This window comes from Balaenoptera ricei, chromosome 20 (genome assembly GCF_028023285.1).
Source record: "Balaenoptera ricei isolate mBalRic1 chromosome 20, mBalRic1.hap2, whole genome shotgun sequence".
Lineage (NCBI taxonomy): Eukaryota > Metazoa > Chordata > Mammalia > Artiodactyla > Balaenopteridae > Balaenoptera > Balaenoptera ricei.
In genome coordinates, this window is record NC_082658.1 from 41,548,967 (window position 1) to 41,575,601 (window position 26,635).

Genomic DNA, 26,635 nt, shown 5'->3' on the forward strand with positions numbered 1-26,635 from the left:
TTCTTGGGGGGGAGTTGTACTGTTTTCATATAAATTTGTCACATGTTGGGTTTGTGGTTGTGTGTTCTTTGACTTTGGGAGAGATATACACAATTACTTTGGGGACACTTTTAGAAAGCATATGTAAATAATAAAAACTGGCATTATCAAGATTGGTGTTTATATGGCAATGAGCTAATGACTTTACCTGCATACTAAGTTTATTAAATGTTTTTTTTATTTAGAATTACAAACTTTCTTGTTTTTTGCCTTAGTTGATTATACCCAAGAGAGTAGAGAATATGTCAATTATTTGGAGTTTGGGAGGGGGATTTTTAACCGTAAAACATAAATGTATAGGTCCGTTATAGATTCTTTTCTCTTTCAATATGAATTGATCCTTGTATTCAATATGAATTGGTCCCCAAAAGATAGCATTTTTGGGTGATAAATTACTAGTTACTATAGCTAATGTTTTGGAATTTCCTATATTGTTTTTAGATATTTCCTGTGTTTAGGGGGCAGTAATTTATAAGAAAGGTGGAGTCCTTTTTTTTTTTTTTTTTTAATTAATTTATTTATTTATTTATGGCTGTGTTGGGTCTTCGTTTCTGTGCGAGGCCTTTCTCCAGTTGCGACAAGCGGGGCCACTCTTCATCGCGGTGCGCGGGCCTCTCACTATCGCGGCCTCTCTTGTTGCGGAGCACAGGCTCCAGACGTGCAGGCTCAGTAATTGTGGCTCACGGGCCTAGTTGCTCCGCGGCATATGGGATCTTCCCAGACCAGGGCTCAAACCCGTGTCCCCTGCATTGGCAGGCAGATTCTCAACCACTGCGCCACCAGGGAAGCCCCTGGAGTCCATTTTATAAATATGTTAAGGATGAGGGGAGAAGTACAATTAAGAGAGCAATTAAGGGAGGTTGCATTGAATCTGGGTTCTACTGATTATAACTTTGTACAAGTTACTTTTCTGTGCATCAGTGTTTTTCTTCTTTAAGACAAAAATAATGATAGAAATGGTCTTAATAGGATTTATTATAAGATTAAATTTGTCGTGAGGATTGATGATACATAATAAGACTTAACTTAGAACAATATCTGGCACACAGTAAGCACATCCCTGAACCTTTGCATGCCAGATTTGCAAGTCCTTGTTAATCTTGTGTATCTAGTTCTTGTTTTAGGTACAGGTTGAGTTTTTGAGGTACAGTCAGTTGAAAATGATTTCTAAACGTCTGAATAATGGACCCTCTTGGCACTTCTACTTTATTTAGGGGACTTTTCTGAGCACTGAATAATAAAGATTTTATAACACTATTTAGCCAGTTAAATATTATGATAGTACATTATTAGAAATGAGGTGTTAGGAAACTGAAACCTCTGAATTAAGAAAATTTTTTAAATTTGTGTGCAAGGTTACTTTTGAAAACAGAAAAATCACTTTCATTCTTGAGGCTTACATATAAATTTTTAAATTGCTGTTTACTTATGCTTATGTTACTTATGATTACGTACAAACATATTAGACTGAGGATTTAAAGCAGTAAGATATGGGGAAAATATTTCAAGTTTCATTTTGGTACTGTATGACATTTAACCATTTATTTACTCAAAAATCTAAACTTACCATTATAGCCTGAAAACGTGGAAGTATTTTTATTTCTGTGTCCGTGACCATTTCTCCCACCAAGGGGAAGATTTTTTTAAATTGTGATAAAAAAACATAACTTATACTTGCCCTCTTAACAGTTTTTAAGTGTTCAGTACAGTATTGTTAACTATTTGCTCATTGTTGTACAGTGGATCTCTAGAATTTTTTCATGTAGCATGACTGAAGCTATACCACATCCATTGAACAATAACTCCTCCTTTACCCCTCCCCTCACCCACTGCAAGCCACCATTCTCTTTTTTGTTACTTTCAGTTCAGTTACTTTATATAACTCACGTGAGTGGAATCATGCAGTATTTTGTCTTTTTGTGTCTGACTTATTTCACTTAGCATAATGTCCATAAGGTTCATCCATGCTGTAACGGATGACAGAATTTTCTTCTTTTTTGAGGATGAATAATGTCCCATTGTATGTATACACCACATTCACCTGTCAGTGGACATTTAGGTTGTTCCCACATCTTGGCTATTGTGAACAATGCTGCAGTGAACCATGAGTGTGTGCAAAAAGCTCTTCGAGATCCTGTTTTTAATTCTTTTGTATATATTCCCAGAACTGGGATTGCTGGATTATATGATAGTTCTGTGTTTAATTTTTTGAAGAAATGCTATGCTATTGGATTGGCCAAAAAGTTCATTCTGGTTTTTTCTGTACGATGTCACGGAAAAACCCAAACGAACTTTTTGGCCAACCCAATATAATATTTGCCATGCTGGCAGCACCATTTTACAATCCCATCAACAGTGTGCAAGGGTTCCAGTTTCTCCAGATCCTTGCCAACACTTGTTATTTTCTAATTTTTTGATAGTGGCCACACAGTGGGTTTGAGGTGATATTGTGTGGTTTTGGTTTGCATTTCCCTGATGATTAGTGATGTTGAGCATTTTGTCATATGCTTATTAGTTATTTGTATATCTTCTTTGGAGAAATGTCTATTCATGTCCTTTGTCCATTTTTTAATCAGGTTTTTTTGTTTGTTTGTTTTGTTGTTGAGTTGTAAGAGTTCTTTCTTTTTTTTTTTTTAAATGCTCCCTCTATTTTTTTTTTTAATTTATTTTATTAAATTTATTTTATTTTTGGCTGCGTTAGGTCTTTGTTGCTGCGCGCGGGCTTTCTCTAGTTGTGGCGAGCGGGGGCTACTCTTCCTCGTGGTGTGCGGGCTTCTCATTGCGGTGGCTTCTCTTGTTGCGGAGCACGGGCTCTAGATGCGCGGGCTTCAGTAGTTGTGGCATGCGGGCTCAGTAGTTGTGGCTCGCGGCTCTAGAGCACAGGCTCAGTAGTTGTGGCGCACGGGCTTAGTTGCTCCACGGCATGTGGGATCTTCCCGGACCAGAACTCGAACCCGTGTCCCCTGCATTGGCAGGCGGGTTCTTAACCACTGCGCCACCAGGGAAGCCCAAGAGTTCTTTATTTATTCTGGATGTTAACCCCTTATTCCAGTATATGGTTTGTAAATATTTTCTCCATTCCATAGGTTGTCCTTCACTCTGTTCATTGTTTCCTTTGCTACACAGAAGTTTTTAAGTTTGATATAGTCTCATTTATCTTATTTTTTCTTTTGTTCCCTGTGCTTTTGATGCCATATCCAAGAAATCATCATCTATTCCATTATTATGTTTTCTTCTAGGAGTTTTATAGTTTCAGGTCTTAATGTTTAGGTCTTTAACCCATTTTGAGTTAATTTTTGTATATTTCTGTGTCTATTTTTTAAACATTAGTGAAACATAATGATTTAACTTTACTTGTCAACATTATTGCCTCTGTTTACAAAATGGGCTTAGAGCTTCTGTTTTAACATATATTCATTTCATTTCACGTCCATCCTTAAAGAAGCCTTCTGCAATTCCCATAACTAGAATTCAACTTTCGTGTGTGCGTGCACGCATACACACACACACAAGCACGCACACACACAGTGGACTACTACTCAGCCATAGAAAAGAATGAAATAATACCATTTGCAGCAACATGGATGGACCTAGAGATGATCATACTACGTGAAGTAAATCAGAAAGACAAATACCATATGATATCACTTGTATGTGGAATCTAAAATATGATACAATGAAACATTTACAAAACAGAAACAGGCTCACAGACGTAGAAAACAAATCTATGGTTACCGAAGGGTGAAGGGAATAGAGGAGGGATAAATTAGGAGTTTGGGATTAGCAGATACAAACTACCATATAGAAAATAGATAAACACAAGGTCCTACTGTCTAGCACAGGGAACAGTATTCAATATTCTGTAATAAACCATAATGGAAAAGAATATGAAAAGGAACATATATATATTTATATATCTGAATCACTTTGCTGTACACCAGAAGCTAACACAACATTGTAAGTCAACTATACTTCAATTAAAAAAAAAAAAATGTAGTCCATTATATATCTGGTGTGTATAGGGGGGCGGGGTAGAGTAGGGGAACCATGAAGGGAGAGGTGAATCTTGGGAAATAAGGCTGGATATAGTAGATTGGGTAAGAGAAGTCACTGAAGGCCTTAATGGGTTTGAACTTTATTCATAGACAGTGGGGGAGGTTTTTAAGCTGAGAGTGAGGTAATGAGATTTGTTTAAAAAAATTATTTTGGTATGAGAGATGCATTAGAGCTAGTAAGAGTGGAAGCAGGGAAACCTGTTAAGAAGCATTTTTAAAAATTGTCTAGGCAATTGAAAAGAATTGACCTTCAAGAGAATTTTAGAAAGAATTGATACCAATTGGCTCCACCCCTAAAAGCAGGACCTAAGGAGGAGTTAGAATTAACTGAGGTTTCATTCTGGGTGACTGTGTGAATGGTGATTTCTTTCTTTTTTATTTCATTTTATTTTATTTTATTTATTTATTTTTTAACATCTTTATTGGAGTATAATTGCTTTACAATGGTGTGTTAGTTTCTGCTTTATAACAAAGTGAATCAGCTATACGTATACATACATCCCCATATTGAATGGTGATTTCTTTTTTCTTTTTTTTTTTTTTTTATTCTTGTAGGTCTAGCTTTTTTTTTTTTTTCACACACACACACTGTCTTTTATTTTTACAAGAGATAAATAGACTGACACCAAGCATTGTACATGGATGACCACAACAAAAGCAACAATGATTGCAATTACCAAACATGAAACTGAATGGTGATTTCTTAACACAGATGGAAGGGAACATAGGAAGGGAACTGTGTTGCCCTTGGTTTTGGACAACAAATTTAATGTGTTGCCTTTTGGACATCTGTGTTGCCGCCCATTTTTTCTGTATGGGTCTGGCCCTCAGGCAAGGACAGAGACTTGAGCAGAGCTGTAGAGTCGAGAGTCAGACATGTTGACTGAAGCTATGGGAATAGATGAGCTCATCTGGGTAGATGAATCTAAATCAAAGAGAGCAAAATTTCCTCATTCCACCACAGCTGATCTTCTCAGAGTTATGAATATTGTGAGTCTGGCTTTTTCGCCAGACCGAATTCTTCCTTATTTCAGGAATTCAAAAATAAAGAAACGAGGCTTTATTCTTTTTTCTTTTCTGATTGAATAGTGAATTATATGTATATGATATGTTACTGTTGATTTTATTTGCATTTCTTTGATTACTATTGATGCTGTTTATAGTGGAATATATTGCCCACCACCTTAAGTTACTTCTCTGTAAAGTGCTCGGTCGTAGTCATAATTCTATTATTTGTGAATTATTTTCAATTGTTTATAAAGTTGTGTTTAAAAAAAATGGTTTCTAAAAGAAAACTTTTCTACATCCTTCTACATTTACATGCTCTTCTGTACTTTTACCACATTATGTACAGTTAAGTTTAAACCACATTTCTACATATATGTTGTCTATATTATGACTGAGTGTTGAGAAACATGCATTTTCTTTTGGAGGAAAGAATTTGACATTTTGGAAATTACCAGTAAAGTAGAAATTACATGTACCACTTTCCCATTCTTCTTGCCCTTCCCACCCCACATGCTTAGCTAGTGATGTATTAAAATGTAAAAATTTGAATCAAGGTTTACTGGCTAAAGATACCAACTATCTTCAGAGGCTGAAAGGAGAGGGATCCTAGAGTCATTGGTTGGTAGCCTCTGTTGTTTTATTTTCTGACCTGCACAAATAGCTCTTGAAGTGAAGATATGCTAGTCCTTGGCAACTAATATTTTCTGGCCATGTATTTTATGCACTAACAGGTATTTATCTGCCTCATTCTTTTAGGCTCATGTGTTTCTCTAGTTTAAAAAGCATTTGCAAATGGAGATCTGGCTATACCCATGTAATCCCTAAATGTGTATTTACCTTATATGTGTATGTTTTCAATGTGTGTATGGAGGCTTTTTTTAATGCTCTATATGGGAGGGGAGTGTCATTGTCTAGTACACTGTTACATACCTCATGAAATAATTACACAGCCAGTTCTTAATTTTGAGGTTCTTCTTTTCAACAGGTTTTGCACTGATTGCAAAAATAAAGTCCTCCGAGCATACAATATCCTTATTGGTGAACTTGATTGCAGCAAAGAGAAGGGCTATTGTGCTGCACTTTATGAAGGCTTGCGGTGCTGTCCACATGAGCGACACATACATGTTTGCTGTGAGACAGACTTCATTGCACATCTTTTGGGTCGTGCTGAGCCAGAGTTCGCAGGAGGGTATGAGTATGTAATTTGCTAGAATGGGCTATCTAGCGCTTTGCTTCATTTTATCCTTCTGCCTCAGTACATATGATATATGTATAAATTAAAGTGTGCCTGTAAAGATTTTGCTTTCTTTAAAATATGCATTTAGTTGACTGAGTATAAAAAGGGAGAAAATGTCGATCAGTTGTCTGCTCCTTGTTGCTTGAAGTAGGCAGGCTTTTTTTGGCTTTCATTATTATAGCTTATCATTTTCATTTGAAAATGATTAGAAGGGATTTTTTTCCCCCTCCATCCATGCGTTTCCATGTTTAAATTTTGTTTATAATGATGGTTTTTGCATAGGAGGTGAGATCTTTGCAGCAGGGGGTTAAATACTTTATTGAATGTAATTCATGAACTGTGTATATTATTATTAAATTATATATAGGAAGCTAAAATTTTATCTCTGGCTTTGTTGTAAAAAGAAAACCAAAAAAGTTGTTCACAATAAATTGAACCCACCTCCCCTTGTGTTTTGTGTATCAGCTCTCATTTGAGTGCCTACTTTCTGCTAGGCATTCAGAATACAAACACTTCTTTTATCACTGAAGTTCATGAACACTTCTACTGAAGACTGACCTAGAGGGCTTTTGCCCATGATTGAATCACTTTGGTATTGTCTTTCTCCTCAAAAAAAAAAGAACAAAAACCAAACAGGCATTTGCTGTAATTGGAAGGTGAACTGTCATGCCTACTTGAGCTGGACACTTAACATATGATGACTTCTCTGTGCTCCAAAAAACATCTCTTTAGGGCCAGTTCCTGAATTACCTTATGTTTAGCAATATTAAGGCTGAGTTCTACCTGCATGTGTATTTCTCATTGGTTTTATACATGTGTGCTCGTGTATTTATATATACATTGAGTTTGAATGTATAACTGTCTTGTTATTAGTTTGTTACTAGGCATGCAGACTGTGTTTAAAACCTGAACTTGCACAGGTGTTATCCATCTTTTACTGTTTCAGCTTAAGGGTTTTAGGAAATATGTATGATTTATTCTCCTTTATAGGAGAAGAGAAAGGCATGCTAAGACAATAGATATAGCTCAAGAAGAAGTTCTGACCTGCTTGGGAATTCATCTTTATGAAAGACTGCATCGAATCTGGCAAAAACTACGGGCAGAAGAGCAGACGTGGCAGATGCTTTTCTATCTTGGTGTTGATGCGTTACGCAAGAGTTTTGAGGTAAGAACAGTGGACTGCTTCAGTGTCCAGATTGCTTAGTTAAGTTATTGGACTGAATCTTAATGTTAACAACCACTCTTACCTTGCCTTAGCTGTGATCTACTGGTCATGGCTTTTGGGGGTTAGGAGAGGAGTTTGCTGGGGAACTGAAATTTAGAAGTTGTGTATGGATTTTTTCTTTGTTTTTTAATCCCGTTACTCTGCCAGCCTTGATGTTTAGACATTCTGAGAGTAGAAAACTGAAATTGATGATTATTTAATGAGAAGCTGCTATGAAACATAACTGTTGACAAGTTAAAAGCAACCCAAAAATAAGCATCAAAATTAGAAACATTTAATGAGTCCCAGTTTGCCTGCTTCTTTCCAATCGTATGGAGTAAATGGTGTCTGAATGCCGTGATATAAGAGCTACTTTTTAGAAGCACACTGAAGGAAGGCTCTTTACAATGCTGGTATTGGGTTTCATGCTTGTGATTTGGTAACATTATTTTCATTTATACTCTGTAGAACATAAATTTTTGGCTAGTGAATATTTTGTTATATTCTAGGGCATGGTTGTAACTCTTCAACTGGTCACCACTCCTTTTTGAAAATGGTACGAAAGCTATAAACCCTTTTTTCAAAAGCCCATCCATGAACTTTAAACACTGTTCTGGGGAGTCTGAGGAGATTTGTGCTAGTTTTTGCTGAACAGATGTCTTACTCCTTTTCTCTTTGAATGTTTGTGTCTTCAGAAACTAGATCATTTAATCAGGTCAGTCTTCTCATTGTATGAAGAAATGGATGAATATTTACTTTGCTGTGTTAAAATTCTGAAATTTGAAACTAGAATATTTCTGGTTTGAAATCGGAGAATGTATAAGTCTACCTTTCCCGTAGGAATTAGTTGTATATTCATTTCCTGAGTAGATTTTAAGACTGTCATCATTTAAGGTATTAAAATTTAAAATTCTTTGTGGGGACTGCCTGACAAAACACAGCAAAGTAAATATTCATCCACTTCTTCATACAATGAGAAGACTGACCTGACAAAATTGCAGCATGAAATACCAGTTTCTGTGTGTGTGATATCATTTAAAATTAACAAGTGAGAATTTCCATGGAAAATAAAGGGAAGTTTGGGCCAGTATTCAGTCTCAGCTTTGTTTTATAATAGATGACTGTGGAAAAAGTGCAGGGTATCAGTCGATTGGAACAACTTTGTGAAGAATTTTCAGAGGAGGAACGAGTAAGAGAACTCAAGCAAGAAAAGAAGCGCCAAAAACGGAAGAATAGACGAAAAAATAAATGTGTATGTGATATTCCTACTCCCTTACAAACAGCAGATGAAAAGGAAGTAAGCCAAGAGAAGGTAGTATTTCTTGATATTGACTCATAAATATATAGCTTTTTTCTAGATTTCAGCACTTTTACTGTGTTTTCCCAGAATGTGGCTCCTTTGGCTTCTTTATTGGCTTTTTTTCTTACTCTAATCTGTATAAGCCAAAATCTTTAATGTCGTGTGTTTGTTTTCTAGAGACAATGTTGGCTAGTTAACTTACTACGTGACCTTAGTATTCTGCAAGATCATAGTCCAAATGTGAAAAGTTAACTCCATGCATGACCTAGAGCAGTTCTGAACTTTCAGTCTCAGAACGCCTTTGCATTTTTCTGTTTTGTTTTGTTTTTGCTTTTTGGCCGTGCCGCGCAGCATGCGGGATCCTAATTCCCCGACCAGGGATCGAACCCATGCCCCCTGCATTGGAAGTGTGGAGTCCCAACCACCGGACCCCCAGGGAATTCCCTCCTTTTGCATTCTTAAAAATTAGGGAGCCCAGTGAGCTTTTGTTTTTGTGGATTATACTTATCAGCATTTACTGTATTAGAAATTAAAATGGGCAAATTTAAAGTTATTTATTATTCTTTTAAAAATAATAAGCCCACTATATGTTAAAATGAATAACATTTTTTGAAAAATAACTAGAAAAAATTGAGAAGGGTGGCATTAATTTATATTTTTGCAAATCTCTTTAATATTTGGCTTAAAAGGAATCAGGTAAATTCTCATTCAGTCTGTTTGCATATGTTGCTTGGTTATAGCATGTGAAGAAAGTCTGACTTCACCCAGATGTATATAGTAGGAAGAGGGAGGAGTATTTTAATATAAACCTTTTCAGATAGTTGTGGATATTCTTCTTTGGCATTATAACTTGACAGGTGGTAGTTTCTTAAAGATTAGTTGCAATGTGGAACCTGACACCTTAACAGTGACCTTTTCATACTTTTAAATTAAAACCCATCGGTCTATCTTGGCATTTTGAATAGATTTTATTTATGCATGATTCTGTAACATCATGCATTGGTCATTTGAAAGATAATGGTTCACTGAGTTATGCAGATCTTTCCAGATTTTGACATTCATTATATAATATCATATAATCATGTTAAAACCACTACTCATCAGAAAGGTCTTTTAAGTATTGGGAAGCTTCAAGCTCCTTGTTGCTTGTGTATGCAAGTTTTCAAAATTCTGATTGTAGTTTGAAAGTTTGAATTTTATCAATGACTGTCCATTTTTTTCCTTAAAGAGATGGGCTGACTTCATTTTTGAGAAAATGTCTTTTAAATATCCAAGTTTGAATAACCATAATTTGTCTCTTATTCTTTCTTTCAAGTGAAATTGATGTTCCAGGAAAAAGCAGCTAGTTTAGCTTGCAACTTAAACAGTTGCACAAGTACTTTTACTTGAGACAACCATTATACATTGGTACGCATCAAAAGTGCTTTAAGCATTCTTCCCATTTATCACAGAGTAATAAAAAGACCTCTATGCCATGAGTTCGTATTTAATAAAATTAGTATTTTTACTGCTTCATCAAAGACATTCATAAGTGAAATATCGTTTTATGTATTTATTTCCTGATGAGAGTGCTTGACAAGTGAAGAATACAGTGACTGTTAGTACACGCTTTGGTTGCCTCTGCCTTGGTTTGTGCTAAAGAAACTTTTCCCACCATTGCTTTTATATTATCAATGTAGGTGTCAAGACAATGAAAAAGGCAAATCACATCTCAGTGTTATGATGAAAATGGTTTTGACCTAGGGAACCCCTGGGGTCAGCAGACTGCGCTTTGAGAATAGCTATCCTAGACTTCCCTGATACCATTAAGTCTTAACTTACTTTTGTTGGTTCTTGGTCTTGAAATGAATTAGTAATTTTTCATGAGAATAATTTTTTTCAATTTTTAACCTTGTAACTCCTATCTTAGGTTTAGGAAATTAAAATATAGCCATTATGGAGGTAAAGCTTTTTACAATCTCTTAATATTGATCCTGAAAGGAAACAGACTTCATAGAAAACAGCTGCAAAGCCTGTGGCAGCACTGAAGATGGTAATAGTTGTGTAGAAGTAATTGTTACCAATGAAAATACATCATGTACCTGTCCTAGCAGTGGCAATCTTTTGGGGTCTCCTAAAATAAAGAAAGGTAAGTAAATAGTTTTAAAAAATTAACTCTTAAGTTTATTCTTTTTTTTTTTTTTTTTTTTAAATATAAGAGCTTTTAGAGATCCTGTAACCTAGAATTTAGGAACTGCTTTACAGCCCTAAGAATATCATAAAATTTAGTCAGACACTTGGTATTTCCTTTTTCTTTATGGTGTTTGATTTGTTAAATAATAACAAAATCAAAAATTGTAACACTCCAATCATATTTTCATTATTTAATGCACTTTTTACTTTCAGTAAGCCATCAATTTTGAAATTTTTCTGTGGTCCCCAGTTGGTTCATTCTTTGTCGTAATATATTTATTGGCATGTTAATTGTAACTCTCACTTGATTTATTCTCAGGCTTATCGCCACACTGTAATGGTAGTGATTGTGGATATTCATCTAGCATGGAAGGGAGTGAAACTGGTTCTCGGGAGGGTTCGGACGTTGCTTGCACTGAAGGCATTTGTAATCATGATGAACACGGTAGGTTCAGATTAAGCTTCCCAATTATTTCTGCTACATGGCTGATTTAAACACCCAAATAAGAGATTATTGATTTCTGCAGGTGATGACTCCTGTGTTCATCACTGTGAAGACAAAGAGGATGATGGCGACAGTTGTGTTGAATGTTGGGCAAATTCTGAAGAGAACACCACCAAAGGAAAAAATAAAAAGAAGAAAAAGAAAAGCAAGATGTTGAAATGTGATGAACATGTAAGTGTCATAACTTGGAATCCTTAAAACCTTTGTTCTTTTCCTTGGAGTGGCAAATGTGCAGCTTAGCTGCTAGGATTTTTTTTTTTTTTTTTTTTTTTTTTTTAAGAATGAGTACCTATGCAGTTCCATTGGTTGCTCATCTTGTGAATTTATATGCATGTGTGTGCCTGATGTGGTCATTTGTCCAACAGTCGATGTGAGTCATAAATCCAATTCATTCTTTTCATAATAGTTTTTAATCTTTTAGCTCTGTAATCTTGAGCAGTTTGCTTGATCTGTTTTCCCATCTGTGAAATGTAGATAATAGTCCCTGTCAGATTAGGTTCTGTGAAGATGAAATGAAATTATATTGGTGGGTTAGCATAGTGTTTGGTGTGCAGTAAATGCCTAGTAACTGCCAGCTGTTGCTGTTATTCAGTATTCCTGCTAAAATCTTAACACACTGTCAGGGCATTTTTTTTCTTTAAAAAATAGTAATTGCTATTATTCCCTGCCTTTTTACCTGAGAAATCCTTTTGCTGTGGTTTCAGATCCAAAAGCTTGGAAGCTGTATTACAGATCCAGGTAATCGAGAAGCCTCAGGAAATACCGTGCACACAGTGTTTCACCGTGACAAGACCAAAGATACACATCCTGAAAGCTGTTGCAGCTCTGAAAAGGGTGGGCAGCCACTGCCTTGGTTTGAGCATAGGAAAAATGTACCACAGTTTGCAGAACCTACAGAAGCGTCGTTTGGTCCTGATTCCGGAAAAGGTGCCAAGAGCTTAGTTGAACTCCTTGTAAGTAAGCCATGATTATCTTTTTGTGGATAACTGATTGTTCACGGGGTAGATGTGGGAGGGAACGTATTTGAGGGTTTAACGTTGGGAATGGGAGGAGGCTTATAAGCAGTTAAGGGCAGTATTTCATTATTTTTTGGTCACTTCATTCCTGCTCTTACACTTAACTACTCTGGAGCACATTTCCTCGTCTTCCTTTGTCTCAAAGGTAGAAAAGATTAGTTGGGAGACAGGGATAGAGTTAGCATTATGTCCAGGAGTCTGACTCCTTGACAAGGGTTATTATAAGCAAACTGCCTTTCTGAGTGGCAATTTATGGTAGCCACCCTTCCAGACCAGGAAAGAATATAGAATCTGAACTAGAGCCCACTTTCTAGGTTACTTCCTTTAGGTGTCATGTAGGATAAAAGCATATAACTGAACTTGGAAAATCTTTTATTACTGACTCCAGTTCTTGATACTTTAGATGAATTATACCTGATTCCAAGCAACCCAGTGCATAGTTTGTGTGGGACTTGGAGGAGGGGCAAAGAAGGAGAAGGGTGGGATCTTTTCTGTAGTCATTATGGGATCCCAAGGGAACCAAATCCCTTAGAATATTAGCTTTTTTCTTTTTTATATGGTTGTAAAGTTTAATGGTGATGCTGTGTATTTCGTAAGTTTAAAAAAGGTTATATTTTACTTAATGTGTAGAGATAAACGTTTCAACATAGAACCAGCCAGAGATAAGTCAGGTTATTTAAAATTTGGTAGCTATTTGTAACCATCCCTAATCACTTTTGAAGGCTGAAGTGTGTTGGGAGTCTGCTTGTAGGCTTCTAGGACAAATTACAGATCCAGAGTTTTGAACCAAGTTGAGTTGCCTTTTATTCTTACTTAGTACTTTCTAAGACAGAATGACATTATGCCTATCCTGTAAACATTCCAATTAAACTAAAGGTTAGACTGCTTTAATTTTTCTCTGTCCTCCATCACCGTAGCATTTTGCATTCTTAATTTAAGTCATAGTCTTAACTACTGCTTTAATTTGCAGGATGAGTCTGAATGTACTTCAGATGAGGAAATCTTTATCTCACAAGATGAAATACAGTCATTTATGGCTAATAACCAGTCTTTCTACAGCAATAGAGAACAATACCGACAGCACCTGAAGGAGAAATTTAATAAATACTGCCGCTTAAATGATCACAAGAGCCCCATTTGTAGTGGCTGGTTGACAACGGCTGGAGCAAATTAAATAAATAAAATAGCTCTGTCTTTCAATGAAACACTGAAGATGACTACTGCGCCTTCTCTTTCAAAACAAACTCTTAATTTAGTGACTTATGGCAAAATTTTATCTTAAATCAATGTGATTCTTTCTTGTTTTGGGAGACGGTGGAGGTAACCTCCTTAGTTTGTTCTTTCTTCAGGCTTGTGTCTTTAGTTGTGTGGCTGCGCAGGCCTGCCGTATGATTTAAGCCATCCCTTTTCATTAAATGTTTCTCTTCCTGTGAGACTTACTAAAAAGCAACTTAGTGGCAAAAAGTAATGTTGTACTTATACTTCTGTACAGAAATGACAATGAGCTGAATATATGGTTTTACAAAGTAGACATCCACTTGCGAAATGTTTGGATGTAATGTTAAAGCGCAATGTGCAAAATTTAAAATAAAGAATATTTATTAATACGCATAGTAAAATTTGGTGTACATGTTTCTGCTTAATGTGTGGCAGTATTTTAATTTGCCACCTGTGGTCTTGGTACTTGGCCAGTGTTGATGTTAGACAGGATGAAGAGCAAATGAGGAGACAGAGACAGATTGCTGAAGACAAAATTCTTCCCTTCATCAGAGCTGACAACCGAGAAAAGCAGTTTCCAGTCTTCTGTTTTGAAAGAATAAGTTTGCTGCGATACCGTTAAATACTGGCTAGCATCTTACTTCCTCATGAGACTTTTAATTGCTGTTATTAATAAAGTTCCCTGATACATAACACAAAGCACCTTAAATTCAGAGGTTCATATTGAACTAGAAGAATGAGAACAAAACTTGGCAGAATTCCAGCCAAAGGTTTCCTGCTAAGTAATTACTCAGCATGGAGAGAACTGGGAGCAGCAGGCTGCACTGAGAGCTAACCGCACTGCAGTCTGTGTGAGTGCCTGTTCCTTACCTGGTTTCCAACAATAAGGTCACTATGGCATTACAGTTTACTGCTTTCACAAGCTGTCTGTGAGTACTGAAGAAGGAGAGATTCCCCTAGGAGTAGCATTTGGCTGCCATTTAAAAGGTTGAGTCAGTAATTCAGTAAACTCATGTGCTTAGAGCTTTGTGTCTACAGGTTGATAATACTTGGTGGGCAGCAGACAAATAGTGGGACGGTCAATACCTCTGTGCGGTGGGGATGGAGTGAATTTTATAGGCTTTCTACCACTTAATCAGACTTCTAATCAGATTTCAAATGGGCAACAGCAGAAGCTTAGTGAGATTTAACTTTTGTAGTTGGTGGCATTTTTCTGATCCACCCCTGAGTTGTCTTTTCAAATCAAAGTGTTGTATAGGGATTGGGGCAGAGATAAAGTGAGTCATTCCTTTCTGACTCTTGTTTGCTTTCATCCTGGAATCCATAAAAAATGACTAAGGGTCTCCCACAGCCCTTGGCTCTGAGCCCAAACCCCTCTCCACCACCTGTCACAGTCAGGTTCTCTCCAGATCCCTAAATTAAGCAAGGGCTGGTTTTGTTTTGTTTTAATCTTTGCCCCTGGGGCCAAACACAGGAGTGCTTGTTGAGTGAATAAACCAGCCACATTGACTGCTTATTCCATTGCTTGCAGTAGCAGGATTCCAGTAGTTATGCAGAGGTAAGTTTTCTCTTTGCAAGGATGGCTATATAAAGAATGCAGAAGTGAGGCAGTTTTCATGCTTTGATGGAATATCCTTAGTGGTCAGAAAAGTGAGTTCTACTTCGGACAGAACCAACAACCTAAGAAGAGACAAAGGAGAATGGAGTGAAGGCAGTTTAGGAGCACATCCCCTGGCCTAATACTGGACTGCTTGCCATCCAAGCCAGGCTTCACGTTTGTCTCAGTAAATGAAAGTGTTAATAGGTACTATCTCATATGGCTCTTGGCGATATTAATATATTTAAAGTGCTTATAAAAGTGCCTGTCACGGGCTTCCCTGGTGACACAGTGGTTAAGAATCCGCCTGCCAATGCAGGAGACACGGGTTCGAGCCCTGGTCTGGGAAGATCCCACATGCCGTGGAGCAACTAAGCCCGTGAGCCACAATCACTGAAGCCCATCCACCCTAGAGCCCATGCTCCGCAACAAGAGAAGCCACCACAATGAGAAGCCTGCGCACCACAATGAAGAGTAGCCCCCGCTTGCCGCAACTAGAGAAAGCCCACACACAGCAACGAAGACCCAACGCAGCCAAAAATAAATAAACAAAATAAAATAAATAAATAAACAAATAAATTTAAATTAAAAAAAAAAAAAAAAAACGTGCCTGTCACACAGTAAGCGCTCAATAAATGTTAGCTATTGCTTTACTCTCTTACATACACCGTGATACATTTGCTCCAATGGGAGTGGGAGGGCTTAGGAAAGTTGTAGACTGTAGGCCATTAGGGATACAACCCCCCCCAATACACGTGTACTTCGGGGTCTTTGCATTTTTAACCATCAGTTCTCCTTGGTTAGTAAGGCCAAGGGATCAGGTAGGGTTGAAAGCCCCTCCCAAGGTCACCCAGCGTTAACAGCTGAGACACTCAGCCCTTTCTGAGCGGAATCCTTCCCATCAGCCACCGGCTGGTTTAGGAAGGCGTTGGAGTCACCTTAAGTGCCCTTAATTTCTCTTCCTGGCCTTAGGGGTCAGGAACAGGGAAGGCAGACCGAGCAGGAGTCAGGAGTACGTGCGTTCTCGGGCCTGGTGCAAGCCCCCGCCAAACTTTGTTTTCCTCCCCGAAGGGTAGGAGCTCACCAGGAAAGCTGGACCGCGAACTCCCAGCACCGGCCGGCCCTGTCCCGCGAGGAGCGGTTTCCTCCCGGCGCAGACTGGGCCGGGCCGGAGGGGGGCGGGGCCGTGCCCGCGCTGCAGGCGCAGGGGGCGGGGTGGCCAGGCCGCTGCTGGTCCTCCGGCGGGATGTGGCCATTTGCGGAGCAGCGGAGGGTGGAGCCGGGGGCGGAGGCAGGCCAGAGTGGAAGCAGCTCCAGGCGCAGCTCTGACTGGGGCAGGTCGGCGGCGTTTGCCGCGGTGGTGACAAGAGAGTGGCCGGACCCCTACGACCCGGGGCGGAACTCTGCGATCCAAGTGCTCGGCTCCCCAAGCGAGGTGGGCGGGCGGGCGGCTCGGGACCCTGGCCAGGGCCGGCATGGAGCGGTGGCGTGACCGGCTGGCACTGGTGACGGGAGCCTCGGGGGGCGTCGGCGCGGCCGTGGCCCGAGCCCTGGTCCAGCAGGGACTGAAGGTGGTGGGTTGTGCCCGCACCGTGGGCAACATCGAGGTAAGGCCCTGCTGGGGAACGGGTCGCTCTGGGTGGCGTCGTTTTCTGCCGGGCTAGGGTCCAGGTGGGGGAGGGGGAGTGGTCGGAGCCAAGCTGTCACGCTGCCCTCACTTGCCCGCCACCCCAGGGTCACTTGCAGCAGGCTCAGGGGCAAGAGAGACGGGTGCCTAGGCGGAGGGGAGGCTGCTTTTGGACCCCTCAGGGCAGGACTCCACCTTCGCTTTTCAAAGTCCAGTCTTTTAAGGAGCCTTTTCTCCTGACAGCCTCTACTCCAGTATACCAAATCTCTGACTCACTGGCATCTTTCTCCTTCTCCCCGACCTGCATGCCCGGGTTGGCTGAGGAAGGGAGAAGCCAGAGATCAGGGGCTAAGCCAGGGAGAAGGAAGGAAAGCTTTCCCAACTCAGTGGCTAAGTGGGCTACTGGATTGCTTCCTCTGGTCCCCAGACCTAGCCCACAAAAGCCAAGCAAAGTGAGCAGGAGCTAGAGGTTTTGATCGTGATCATTTTCACCCAGGACTGCGAGTGGGATTGGGGTGGGAGTGGAACTTTTCTGAAGAGGCTCAGCTCCATCTTCCCCCGAAATGTGAGGGTTAGCTCCTACCCGATGGACATAATGGATGAATGGGATATATAGGTAGACCTTTCTTCAATCTCACTGTCCCAGGTGGAACTGACTAGGTGAAATAGGGCATTGAACATGTGAGCCCTGGGGGACAAAGCATTGTGGAACTGAACCTCCTGGTTTTTCTCTTAACGCGGGTTGGGAGCCCCAAGAGTTGTAAGCAATAAATGCTCAGAGAAAACTGAAATGAAGTTGGCTATGTTGGAGCAGGGAGGAAGGATACAAGAAACTTCCGTCATAGGATCACTTTGGATTTGCCCCTGGCAAGACCCCTCTCAGGGATTGGGCTAGTGCTTAGCTTTATCTCCACCCTTGCTCAAAGTCCCTGGGTGGGGAGAGGGTGAGGAGGCCTTGGGTGGGGGCAGAGTGGGAAGGTGTACCGGAAGGAGGACGGTCCCCCCCCCCCCTTGCTGCTGACCAAAGGTGCACTTTATAGCCTCCTAGATAGTCCCAAGGTCACCTGGCTATACTGTTGCCCCACTCTGCCCCTCCCTTTCTCCTATCCTGAGGCGCTCAGGGCCCAGCCCGCACTTTGGAGCCTAGAGGATCAGACCAGGGATTAGACCACTTGATTCCCTAATTCTAAAGCCACTCTTGCCTTCTCTTCTTACCACCTCCCGACCCCCAACCAGCCAGGAAAGGGGTCCCTGAGCCCAAAGGAGATCCCCAGGCTGATCACTCAGCCCCAGGGTATCTCCTTTAATGAGGGAAGAATGGCTCTGCTGTGACGGGACTGACATGGTTTCAGGTCATTTTTGAGGATAGATGAAGACAGGTAGGGCAGAGAAGGCAGTGACAGGGAGTCCCTCCATTCTGGCTTTCCTGCAGGGCTTTGAGTCTGGAGGAGGAAGGGAGAAGTTGCATGCCAGGGGAGGGGAGAATTCCAGGCTTCTTTGTCCACAGTCTGCTTTTATGGATTGGTTGATTCACTCATTCATCGATACTAAAACAGAATTTGAGTTCTGGCCTCCTACAACAAGAAGCCCTATTTCCTGAGGTGGTCGTGAGTAGGTGAAATCAGGTGAAAGGGGACTTCTGGGTCCCTGAGGACTGTACCTCTTAAACTCTTGGAAAGTTAAAGCAGAAAAGAATTTCCTAGGTCACCTGACCCAGCCCTTTATTCTCAGCTTGGTCTGGGGGAAGGAAGGTGTTCCAGGGCAGCTGGCCAAGCCGGCCTTCCTCTAGGGCGCCCTGCACCCGCCAACCCTCTCCCTCCCACACATGTACATAGTCACCTTCACGAGGCTCAGGTGCCCGGTCACTCACTGGCCTCCAAGGCTATCACATAGCTTGTTTTCTTCCTGATTCTGAATGGCAGCTTCCCTCATAGCCATCTCTCAATGGCCCGTCTTTCTCAGATCTTTCTCTCTCAGGGATCCTTAGTGTCTTGAGGACCCTGGCAATGCACAGGGGTACCCAATGTCACCTGCCACCTGGCTTGGCTCATAGTGTCCAGAGAAACTTTGGGGTGGAGGGTGGTGCACCGTGGGTCAGAGAGAAAGAATCTGTCCTGACTTCCTGACCCTTTCTATAGGCGGAGTGAGGGGAGACTGGCAGTTGGGCTCAACTGAAACGTATGTGTGAGGACTCTGAGCCGACTGGCTGCCGTTTGTGGAGGGAGGGCGATAGTTTAGATGTAAGCCCTTCTGGGAGGGACTGGATGGAGTGATGGGAGAGAAGAGAATCGAGGCCCTGGTGTAACCAGCTCAGTGACTTGGCTCCGGCAGAAGAAGCAGGGGGTTGGGGGAGGCTTGCATCTCCCCTACCAGCGGAGGTGTGTTCCTATTGGGAGAGAGTCAGAAAAGAGATATCACTCCATTCCCAGGATCCCTGAGCCCCTTCTCTGACACGCTCACAGCCCCAGCCCTTCTCCCCTTTTAGACCTGAAGACTCGAGTTTATCCCTCAGGTTCCTCCGTTGATGATCTCAGCCTCCCCCTCCCTCCCTCAGGGAGTGCTCTCAGCCCGCCCCCCCACCCCGGGACTTTGACCAAAGAGGACACGCCTTGGGGATGGGCAGTCCTAACATCTCTGTGGCTGCAAGGTGGCCGCCAGAGGCGAGAGTTCTGTGAGCAGTGACACCGGTGGGAGGTTACCTCTGGGTGGGGAGGCGTGGAGTGAGCAGCTCACCCCAGTTAGACCCCTGTTGGGTTTCATAGGAGCTGGCTGCCGAATGTAAGAGTGCAGGCTACCCCGGGACTTTGATCCCCTACAGATGTGACCTGTCAAATGAGGAGGACATCCTCTCCATGTTCTCGGCGGTCCGCTCTCAGCACAGCGGTGTGGACATCTGTATCAACAACGCTGGCTTGGCCCGGCCTGACACCCTGCTCTCAGGCAGCACCAGCGGCTGGAAGGACATGTTCAATGTAAGGGCTGCAGGCCTGCGGCTGGGGGTGACAGGGATGGGGGAGAGGCTGGGAGAAGAGCGGGGAGCCAGGAGCCGGGGGGCTGCTGGGGATAGACGTCTACTGAGAGGGGCCTTCAGTTTCCTACCTGGGGCACTCTCCCCTGCTTCTCCTCCCCCGAAGGAGAGAGAGTGGATGAATGGCCATATCTTGTTCATTCTTCTTTCCTTTGAGCCCCTGGGGGCAGTTCTTAAAGTCTAGGCTGATTTCCTTCTCTTGGAAGAGATATGGATAGGGGAGAGAACGGCTGTCGGTTGAACGTCCCCAAGTGTCAGCACTGTGCTGAGTGCTTGGGACCATGGTCTTATGGGAAGAAAAGGGACCAAGAGACAGGAGATAAAGAAGATGATGATCTCGCTCAGCCCCACCAGTAACTATGCGGCTTCACGCTCTCTGAGCTTCAGTCTTGTCACATTTAATTGGGATGAAACACACCTAGACCATCAATATCTGGGGTCACAAACTCCAGTGTCCGCTGGGGCTGGGTAGGTACGTAAAGGAGGGAGGTGGGTCACATGGGAAAGCGCATGGATGTGGGGGGTCGCTGTGCTGCAGTCTGGGCAATGCGGCCAGGTCCTGTGACTTCTCTGAGAGCAGAGGGGACCTAGATTTTCATGTGCAACCTCACCCCTCGCATTCACCGAAACCTCAGCTCCAGGAGGGCAAGGAGTTTTGTCTATTTTACTCTCTGTTATAGCCTCAGCCTGCAAACACTCCACAGATATTTTTTGAATATATGAAACCTTCCAATACATATTGGAAGTGAATTTTTAAATGTTTCAAAACCATGTGTGGACCAAACACAGGCTTCAGGACATGGGTTTTCAACTTCTAGACTGTACTGTGAGGCAATATTGGGGTATGGAAATATTCTGAGAAGTTGAAAGCATTGTGTAAATGGGATGCTTCTTTCCCCTCACAATCCTTTTCACATGTGCTCACAATAGATTTAGCACCTAACAAGTGCTTGGGCCCAGAAATATGCAATGAAAGTGGAAACAATAAACGGGAAATGAAGCACCGCCTTCGCCCTCAGGGAGCCTTCTGGAAGATCCGAGTTGTGGTCCTCACCTGCAGTAAGGGAGTCTTTAAACCTGGACCTCAGCTTACCCATCTGTAAAGTGAGGCACATATATTAAATCCCTAAGACCCCTGTCAGCTTGAACACTATGTAATTCTCTTAGGATCGTCTTATGAGGCATCTCCCAATAGAACCACATCATTGAACACACAGGGAACCCCTGACCCCTATACCTAGGAGAATCCACTCCCCTGGCCCAAGGGGATCTGTTTCTCTTACTCCATCCATCCGTCCTCAGGAGCTGAGTTCTCTGCCCCAGAAACCCACCTTGTTAAGAGGACCAGAAGCAGGGCTGGAAACCTCTTATGTCCTGCCGTGAATGCTGAGGCAGGTTTACACCGAGAGTATTTGTCCTGATGCCTGGCTCTGACACCCGATAAAGAGAAACATCTAATCTCCCGGCTGGTCTCCTCTCTTCCCCAGAGGAGAGAGCGAAGACCTGCTGAAAGCTTTATCGCTGCTTGTCCTCGTGGGTGAGGCTAAAGGGGTGGGGCTGGGCAGGAGCTTTAGAGCAGCGACACTTCTTCAGGCCTCTGTTCCAGGAAGGGCGGGGATCTGGGGTCACCTCTGCCAGAGGAGCAGGAGTGGGAGGGGGCCAAGGAAGGCAGGAAGCCCCCATGCCCTTGGGGACGTCCCTTGCTATCCTGTGACAAGTTACCCCACCCTCTGAAGAGTCTCTGTGCCTTGTCTTCCAGATGGAACAGAGGTTAAAGGAAGGCGTGGAATGAAGGAGGATCAGGCCTTCTCCTCTCCACTGTAGTCTCAAGGGAGGGACAGGAAAGGCACAGAGAGTAGTGGGTAAGGTGGGGAGAGGCTAAGATCTGTCCTGAGGAGAGAGATTTTTACAGTCATTTTAGGAAGGATTTTAGGCTGATTAGGAGAGAGGCGAGCCAGTGACTCTGTCCCAGAGAAGAGTAGGGTATTTGGAGAAGAAAGGAGATGATTCCCTAAGGTAGAGGTCCTACTGTTTGCACAGGAGACGGCCAAGACAGGGAGGGTTCCTGGGTCATGGGTGCATGTGGGGGGCATCGTCCAGGGAGAGGTGCTGCCTCTGCTGTCAGCTGGGGCTGGTGGCTTGAGGGGTAGGGGAACCTAAAGCCAGGTGCCCTGTCCCCTTCATTGGTCTCTGATAGGACCCGGACTCTGTTTTGGATGCCCCCCCGCGCCCCCGCCCCAGGGTGCTCTGTGGCTCCGTCACCTGCTCAGATGGGCCCAAGCTGGAGACACCCCATTGCCCCTCTGGCCTGCAGGTGAACGTGCTGGGCCTCAGCATCTGCACACGGGAAGCCTACCAGTCTATGAGGGAGCGGAAGGTGGATGACGGGCACATCATTAACATCAACAGGTGAGGCCGGTGGCCGAGGGCTAGAGCTCAGATCACCACGCACCCTCCAAGCAGGGTGATCTGCTGCGGCTCATTTGACCTCTTTGGACCTCCGTTTCCTGGGTGGTAAAACAGGGATTTAACACCCAGTTAATACCCAAATGGCACGACTGTGGTGAGGGGAAGAATAGTATGTGTCAAATGCCAGCCCCTAGTTGGCTGGAAGGGGTAGCTCAGCCCCTTTGCAGCTGAAGCCTGGGGGCTCTCCTGGGACTGAGGTTCTCCAGTCCTCAGGCCGCGGCATGAACCTCACCTCGTGGCACAAAGACTGCACAGTCTCTGTCACTGGGGAGTCCCCGGAGACGTGGCCTCTGTCCCACAGATCTCCCAATAGAACCACATCAGCGAACACACAGATGAAATGGAGAGAGTTTTGACAACCTGCGTGGACTGGAGAGTGAATGCTGTGGTCGGCGTAGGGAGGACTTCTAGGAAGAGTGGGGCTCACAGGAGCTGCTTGAATTACAGAAGCTGGGCCAGTGGCCGTGAGGATGGCCTCTGGAGGTCCCGTTTAGAAGGCGTCCAGGGGGTGGGCTTGGCTGGTACAGCAGGGGGCATTGCTTCACTCTCTCCTTTCCCCTTCCCTCCCTCCACCCAGCATGTCTGGCCACCAAGTGCCACCCCAGTCCGTGGCCCATTTCTACAGTGCTACCAAGTACGCCGTCACTGCGCTGACAGAGGGGCTGAGGCAAGAGCTTCGGGAGGCCCAGACCCACATCCGAGCCACAGTGAGGGGTGGCCTGGCCCTGGTGGGGGTGGGGAGGCACCCGCCCGCTCACCCCACACACTCGCGGCCCGGGGGCCCATGTCCTGGCTGTGCTGCTTAGAGCTCCCGGGTCTGTACTGGGCCCACATCTACTGGGCTCTGCTGCTACTTGCGTGGCCCTGCTCACTACTTGAGTTCCCGCATTTCTCGGACTTTGAGGTGGGAGGCGGGTGACCTGAAGGGAACATGGTGGGGTGAGACTGAGGGAAAGCAAGGGATTGTGGGAAACCACGGCTGGAAAGTGGGACTCTGGGCTCTTCCCTTGAAGGCTGTATGACCTTGGGTGACTCGCTCAACCTCCCCAAGCCTCAGTCTTCTCATCTGTAAAATGGAGATGATAATACCTCTCAGGTTATGAGGTTTTAAGGGACACCACTTTGTAAAACTGACCTGGCTTATAGTAATGGCGCTGTAGCTGGTAGGAATCATTCTGATAATCCCCAGTGGCAGCTTTGGAGGGAGGAGGAGGCTGCTGGACATCGGGCAGCCATCACTGTGAAGCTGGGGCCCTTTGGCTTCCATCCTTTCTCTGCAACCTCCCCAAGGCCTGGCCTCTGACTGGGGCTCAGCTCCTGAGCAGGCTGTCTCTGTTGGCCCAGTGCATCTCTCCAGGAGTGGTGGAGACACAATTCGCCTTCAAACTCCATGACAAGGACCCCGAGAAGGCAGCTGCCACCTATGAACACATGAAGGTGGGGCCCAGGGAAGCCATTCACTTCCTAAATGAAGGCAGAGGGAACCCTGGCCTTTAGACCTCACCCTTCTAGTCAGCCTGTCGCCCCTCCTGCAGGGTGGGGGTGGGAATGGGGATGCTGGAGAGGACCTCAGTGGTGGGAGGGAACTTGGATCCATCCTGCCCTCATCTCACCCCTTTCCCCTGGTGCTCTCAGTGTCTCAAACCTGAGGATGTGGCCAAGGCTGTCATCTATGTCCTCAGCACCCCGCCACACGTCCAGGTGAGTCTGGCCTTGGATGTCCATCCCCTGGAGGAGCCCAACCATCCCCAGAGGAGACGAGCAGGGAGGCTTTAAGGGGGTGGGGAGAGCGTCCTGGCTTCCTCAAGCCTTGTGCCTTCCGCAGATCGGAGATATCCAGATGAGGCCCACGGAGCAGGTGACCTAGTTTCCTGTGGGGAGCTCCTCCTTCCCTCCCTGCCCCTCAAGGCTTGGCACCTGCCTCTGGATTTGGGGTGTTGATTTCTGGACCCTTGGATTCCACTTCCTTTCCCCACCCCCACCAGGGGCTGGAAAACTTGTTTGAGGTTTCATATAATCTTGTCAAATTGTTTCCACTGAATTTGGAAAATGGGCAGGGGAGAGGAGGTGGTGTCCCTGATTGTTTTACCTGCTGATTCATTCTTGGTCTCCGTTTTGGGCTCTTTGGCCTTTGTTTGCTGTCCTTGGTCTCTTCCCTTTGACCTGGGAAAGGGACTGTGGCCAAAAGTGGGGCTTTCCCCTATCATCTTGCACCCCACCCCCGTCCCTTCAGGATGAGGAGGCAGAGGGAAGCCCTCACCTTCCATCTGAATGGCTTTCGGGGCTCTGGGCTTCCTCCTTTCCCTGCATCCCACCCCCACCCCATCTATTCCCCGTCCCAGTTCTCCAGCCCCACTGTGGCTTCTCAGCCCCCGGTGGGGTCCTCACTCCACTCTATGGCAGCAGAGTACCAGGGCCTGCCTCCCATGTGATCATTAAAAAAGAAAAACTGCGACAACCTACCTTGGCTTCAGAAGTGTCTTTCAGGTCTTCCCCCTTCCTGTGATCAGGAATGGCTGTGTCTCAGGGTTTCTTCCAGGAGAGTGGGAAGGTGGGTGGATTGGAGGCATCACTTCTGGAGTGTGGATTACCTTTGGGCTGGGTCTTGAAAATGGGTAGGAGTTTGCCTGCCAGAAGAGAAGACAACACGGCTTGCAAGGCTGGGAGGCCCAGAAGAGCATGCAGTGTTGTGGGAACAGCACAGAACTTAGTGCAGGAGTGAGGTGGGGCTGAAAAGGTAGCTCCTTGCCTGGATCCCCCGGGGTCTGAGTGCTGAGCAAGGAGTCTGGCCATTACCTGTGGGCCAAGGGCATCGGTTGGTTTGTGAGCAGGTGCAGGTCAGGCACAGAGCTGTCACTTAGAGAATCAGCGCCATGGCACAGGAAGTTATTGGTGGGGTCCTGCTGACTGGTGCCGACGGTTTGACAGGCAATGGAGGTGTAGAGGAGGGGCTGGATGTAGGAGAATCTTCTGAGGAAAGTCACCAGCGCCCGGTGGAGGACGGGATGTGGGATTAGTCATCACGACTAACCAGGTTGAACAGGAAAGCCAGCACATCCCCTTAAAGTGTCCTTTGCTGGTACCAGGGTGAGTGAGGTCCTCCAGCCTCCTGGGACCTTGAAGGGTGCAGAACGCAGCCCACGGTAGGGTCAGCTCAGCGGCGAGCACCCCTCGGGCCAGTGACTGGGCGGTGGAGGTCGTCGCTCAGCCGGCCCTGCAGGGGGCGCTGTGGGAACGACCTGGCCGCCGGGCATGCGCCGTGCGGCTCCGGGCCGGGGGCGGGGCCGTCCGAACGCGGAAGCGGAGTGGCTCACGTGGGGGCCGGGAGGGACCTGTCTAGGTTCCGCGGCCGGGTTCTGGCCAGTACCCGACTGGGAATCCTGGCCTTTCCTGTATCTGAGGGGGTGGACCGGGGGCAGCCTTCGGGTCCCCTTCACCCGCTTTGGGGGCCTGGGAGCGGGCCCCGGCGGGGTTGACCACTCCTGAGGACGCAGCTGGGGCATCGACCATGGCACTGCTCTCGGCCGTCGGCGGCGCGACCTGGCATTGCTGCGGTCGCCTCCTCACGCGTCCTTTCTCCCAAGCGGCGGGGCGTGGGGAGCGGCCCGGCGGGGAGGAGCTAAGCCGCCTGCTCCTGGATGACCTGGCGCCGACTCCGCGGCCGGCCGTGGGGCTGGAGCTTCTGTTTGGCCTGTCCCCGTGTCTCCTGGCTCTGCGGGCCGCTCGCCGCCGCGTGGCCCGGCTCCTGCTCCAGGCCGGTAGGTCCGGGCTGCAGGGGGAGCGGGCCGAGCTGCTGCGCGCGGCTGAGGCGCGGGACATCCCGGTTCTGCGGCCCAGACGGCGGAAGCTGGACGTCCTGTGCCGCTACCAGGTCCACCAGGGCGTCTGCATGGAAGTGAGCCCGCTGCGGCCCCGGCCCTGGGCTGAGACCGGGGAGGCTCGGCCAGGAGACGACCCCCAGCAGCTGTGGCTCGTCCTCGAGGGGCTACAGGATCCCCGGAATCTTGGGGCCGTGCTGCGCTCCGCTCATTTTCTCGGAGTGGATAAAGTCATCACCAGCCGGAGAAATAGGCATGGTCTCCCCTTATTCCCCGTGTGCCCCAATTTGGAGGCGCAGCCGAGTTCCTAAGCACCTTGACCCTTGGGTGGTCCCTCAGCCA

At 45.2% G+C, this 26,635-nt stretch overlaps 3 protein-coding genes across 15 annotated transcripts in view; all 3 read left to right on the forward strand.

Moving 5' to 3' along the window:
- The window catches only part of GGNBP2 (gametogenetin binding protein 2), a 31,324-nt gene extending 17,169 nt beyond the window's left edge, over window positions 1–14,155 (forward strand). For 3 of the 6 annotated variants that reach the window (XM_059907151.1, XM_059907152.1, XM_059907155.1), the window contains 8 exons: window positions 6,088–6,297; window positions 7,330–7,504; window positions 8,661–8,855; window positions 10,824–10,971; window positions 11,335–11,460; window positions 11,543–11,691; window positions 12,225–12,473; window positions 13,507–14,155. In XM_059907151.1, the coding sequence (XP_059763134.1) occupies window positions 6,088–6,297; window positions 7,330–7,504; window positions 8,661–8,855; window positions 10,824–10,971; window positions 11,335–11,460; window positions 11,543–11,691; window positions 12,225–12,473; window positions 13,507–13,710 (1,456 nt within the window). In that variant the 3' untranslated portion in view covers window positions 13,711–14,155. The remainder of the gene's footprint in view (window positions 1–6,087; window positions 6,298–7,329; window positions 7,505–8,660; window positions 8,856–10,823; window positions 10,972–11,334; window positions 11,461–11,542; window positions 11,692–12,224; window positions 12,474–13,506) is intronic. The other 3 variants (XM_059907153.1, XM_059907156.1, XM_059907154.1) reach the window with 2 other exon arrangements.
- A 2,453-nt stretch (window positions 14,156–16,608) lies between these two features.
- DHRS11 (dehydrogenase/reductase 11) lies at window positions 16,609–24,937 on the forward strand. 5 transcript variants are annotated; one of them, XM_059909146.1, is made up of 7 exons: window positions 16,609–16,958; window positions 19,741–19,950; window positions 22,204–22,415; window positions 23,053–23,182; window positions 23,766–23,912; window positions 24,111–24,176; window positions 24,301–24,937. In XM_059909146.1, the coding sequence occupies exons 1-7, from the start codon at window positions 16,827–16,829 to the stop codon at window positions 24,340–24,342; spliced, it is 939 nt and encodes a 312-aa protein (XP_059765129.1). In that variant the 5' UTR covers window positions 16,609–16,826; the 3' UTR covers window positions 24,343–24,937. The 5 variants fall into 5 exon arrangements, with proteins under 5 accessions (XP_059765129.1, XP_059765130.1, XP_059765131.1 ...); XM_059909147.1 differs by having other exon boundaries at window positions 23,820–23,912; XM_059909148.1 differs by having other exon boundaries at window positions 22,321–22,415.
- An 803-nt stretch (window positions 24,938–25,740) lies between these two features.
- MRM1 (mitochondrial rRNA methyltransferase 1) overlaps window positions 25,741–26,635 on the forward strand; it is a 32,040-nt gene continuing 31,145 nt past the window's right edge. For 2 of the 4 annotated variants that reach the window (XM_059909142.1, XM_059909145.1), the window contains exon 1: window positions 25,742–26,546. In XM_059909142.1, the coding sequence (XP_059765125.1) occupies window positions 25,984–26,546 (563 nt within the window). In that variant the 5' untranslated portion in view covers window positions 25,742–25,983. Of the gene's footprint in view, window positions 26,547–26,635 lie in introns of all 4 variants that reach the window. The other 2 variants (XM_059909144.1, XM_059909143.1) reach the window with 2 other exon arrangements.

What these genes read in the sequence shown, in the direction of transcription:
- DHRS11 (XM_059909146.1), top strand. Translation starts at nt 16,827, where the DNA reads ATGGAGCGGTGGCGTGACCGGCTGGCACTGGTGACGGGAGCCTCGGGG. An exon ending in GCACCGTGGGCAACATCGAG is followed by an intron (nt 16,959 to 19,740) that starts GTAAGGCCCTGC and finishes TGGGTTTCATAG; the next exon opens with GAGCTGGCTGCCGAATGTAA. An exon ending in GCTGGAAGGACATGTTCAAT is followed by an intron (nt 19,951 to 22,203) that starts GTAAGGGCTGCA and finishes GGTCTCTGATAG; the next exon opens with GACCCGGACTCTGTTTTGGA.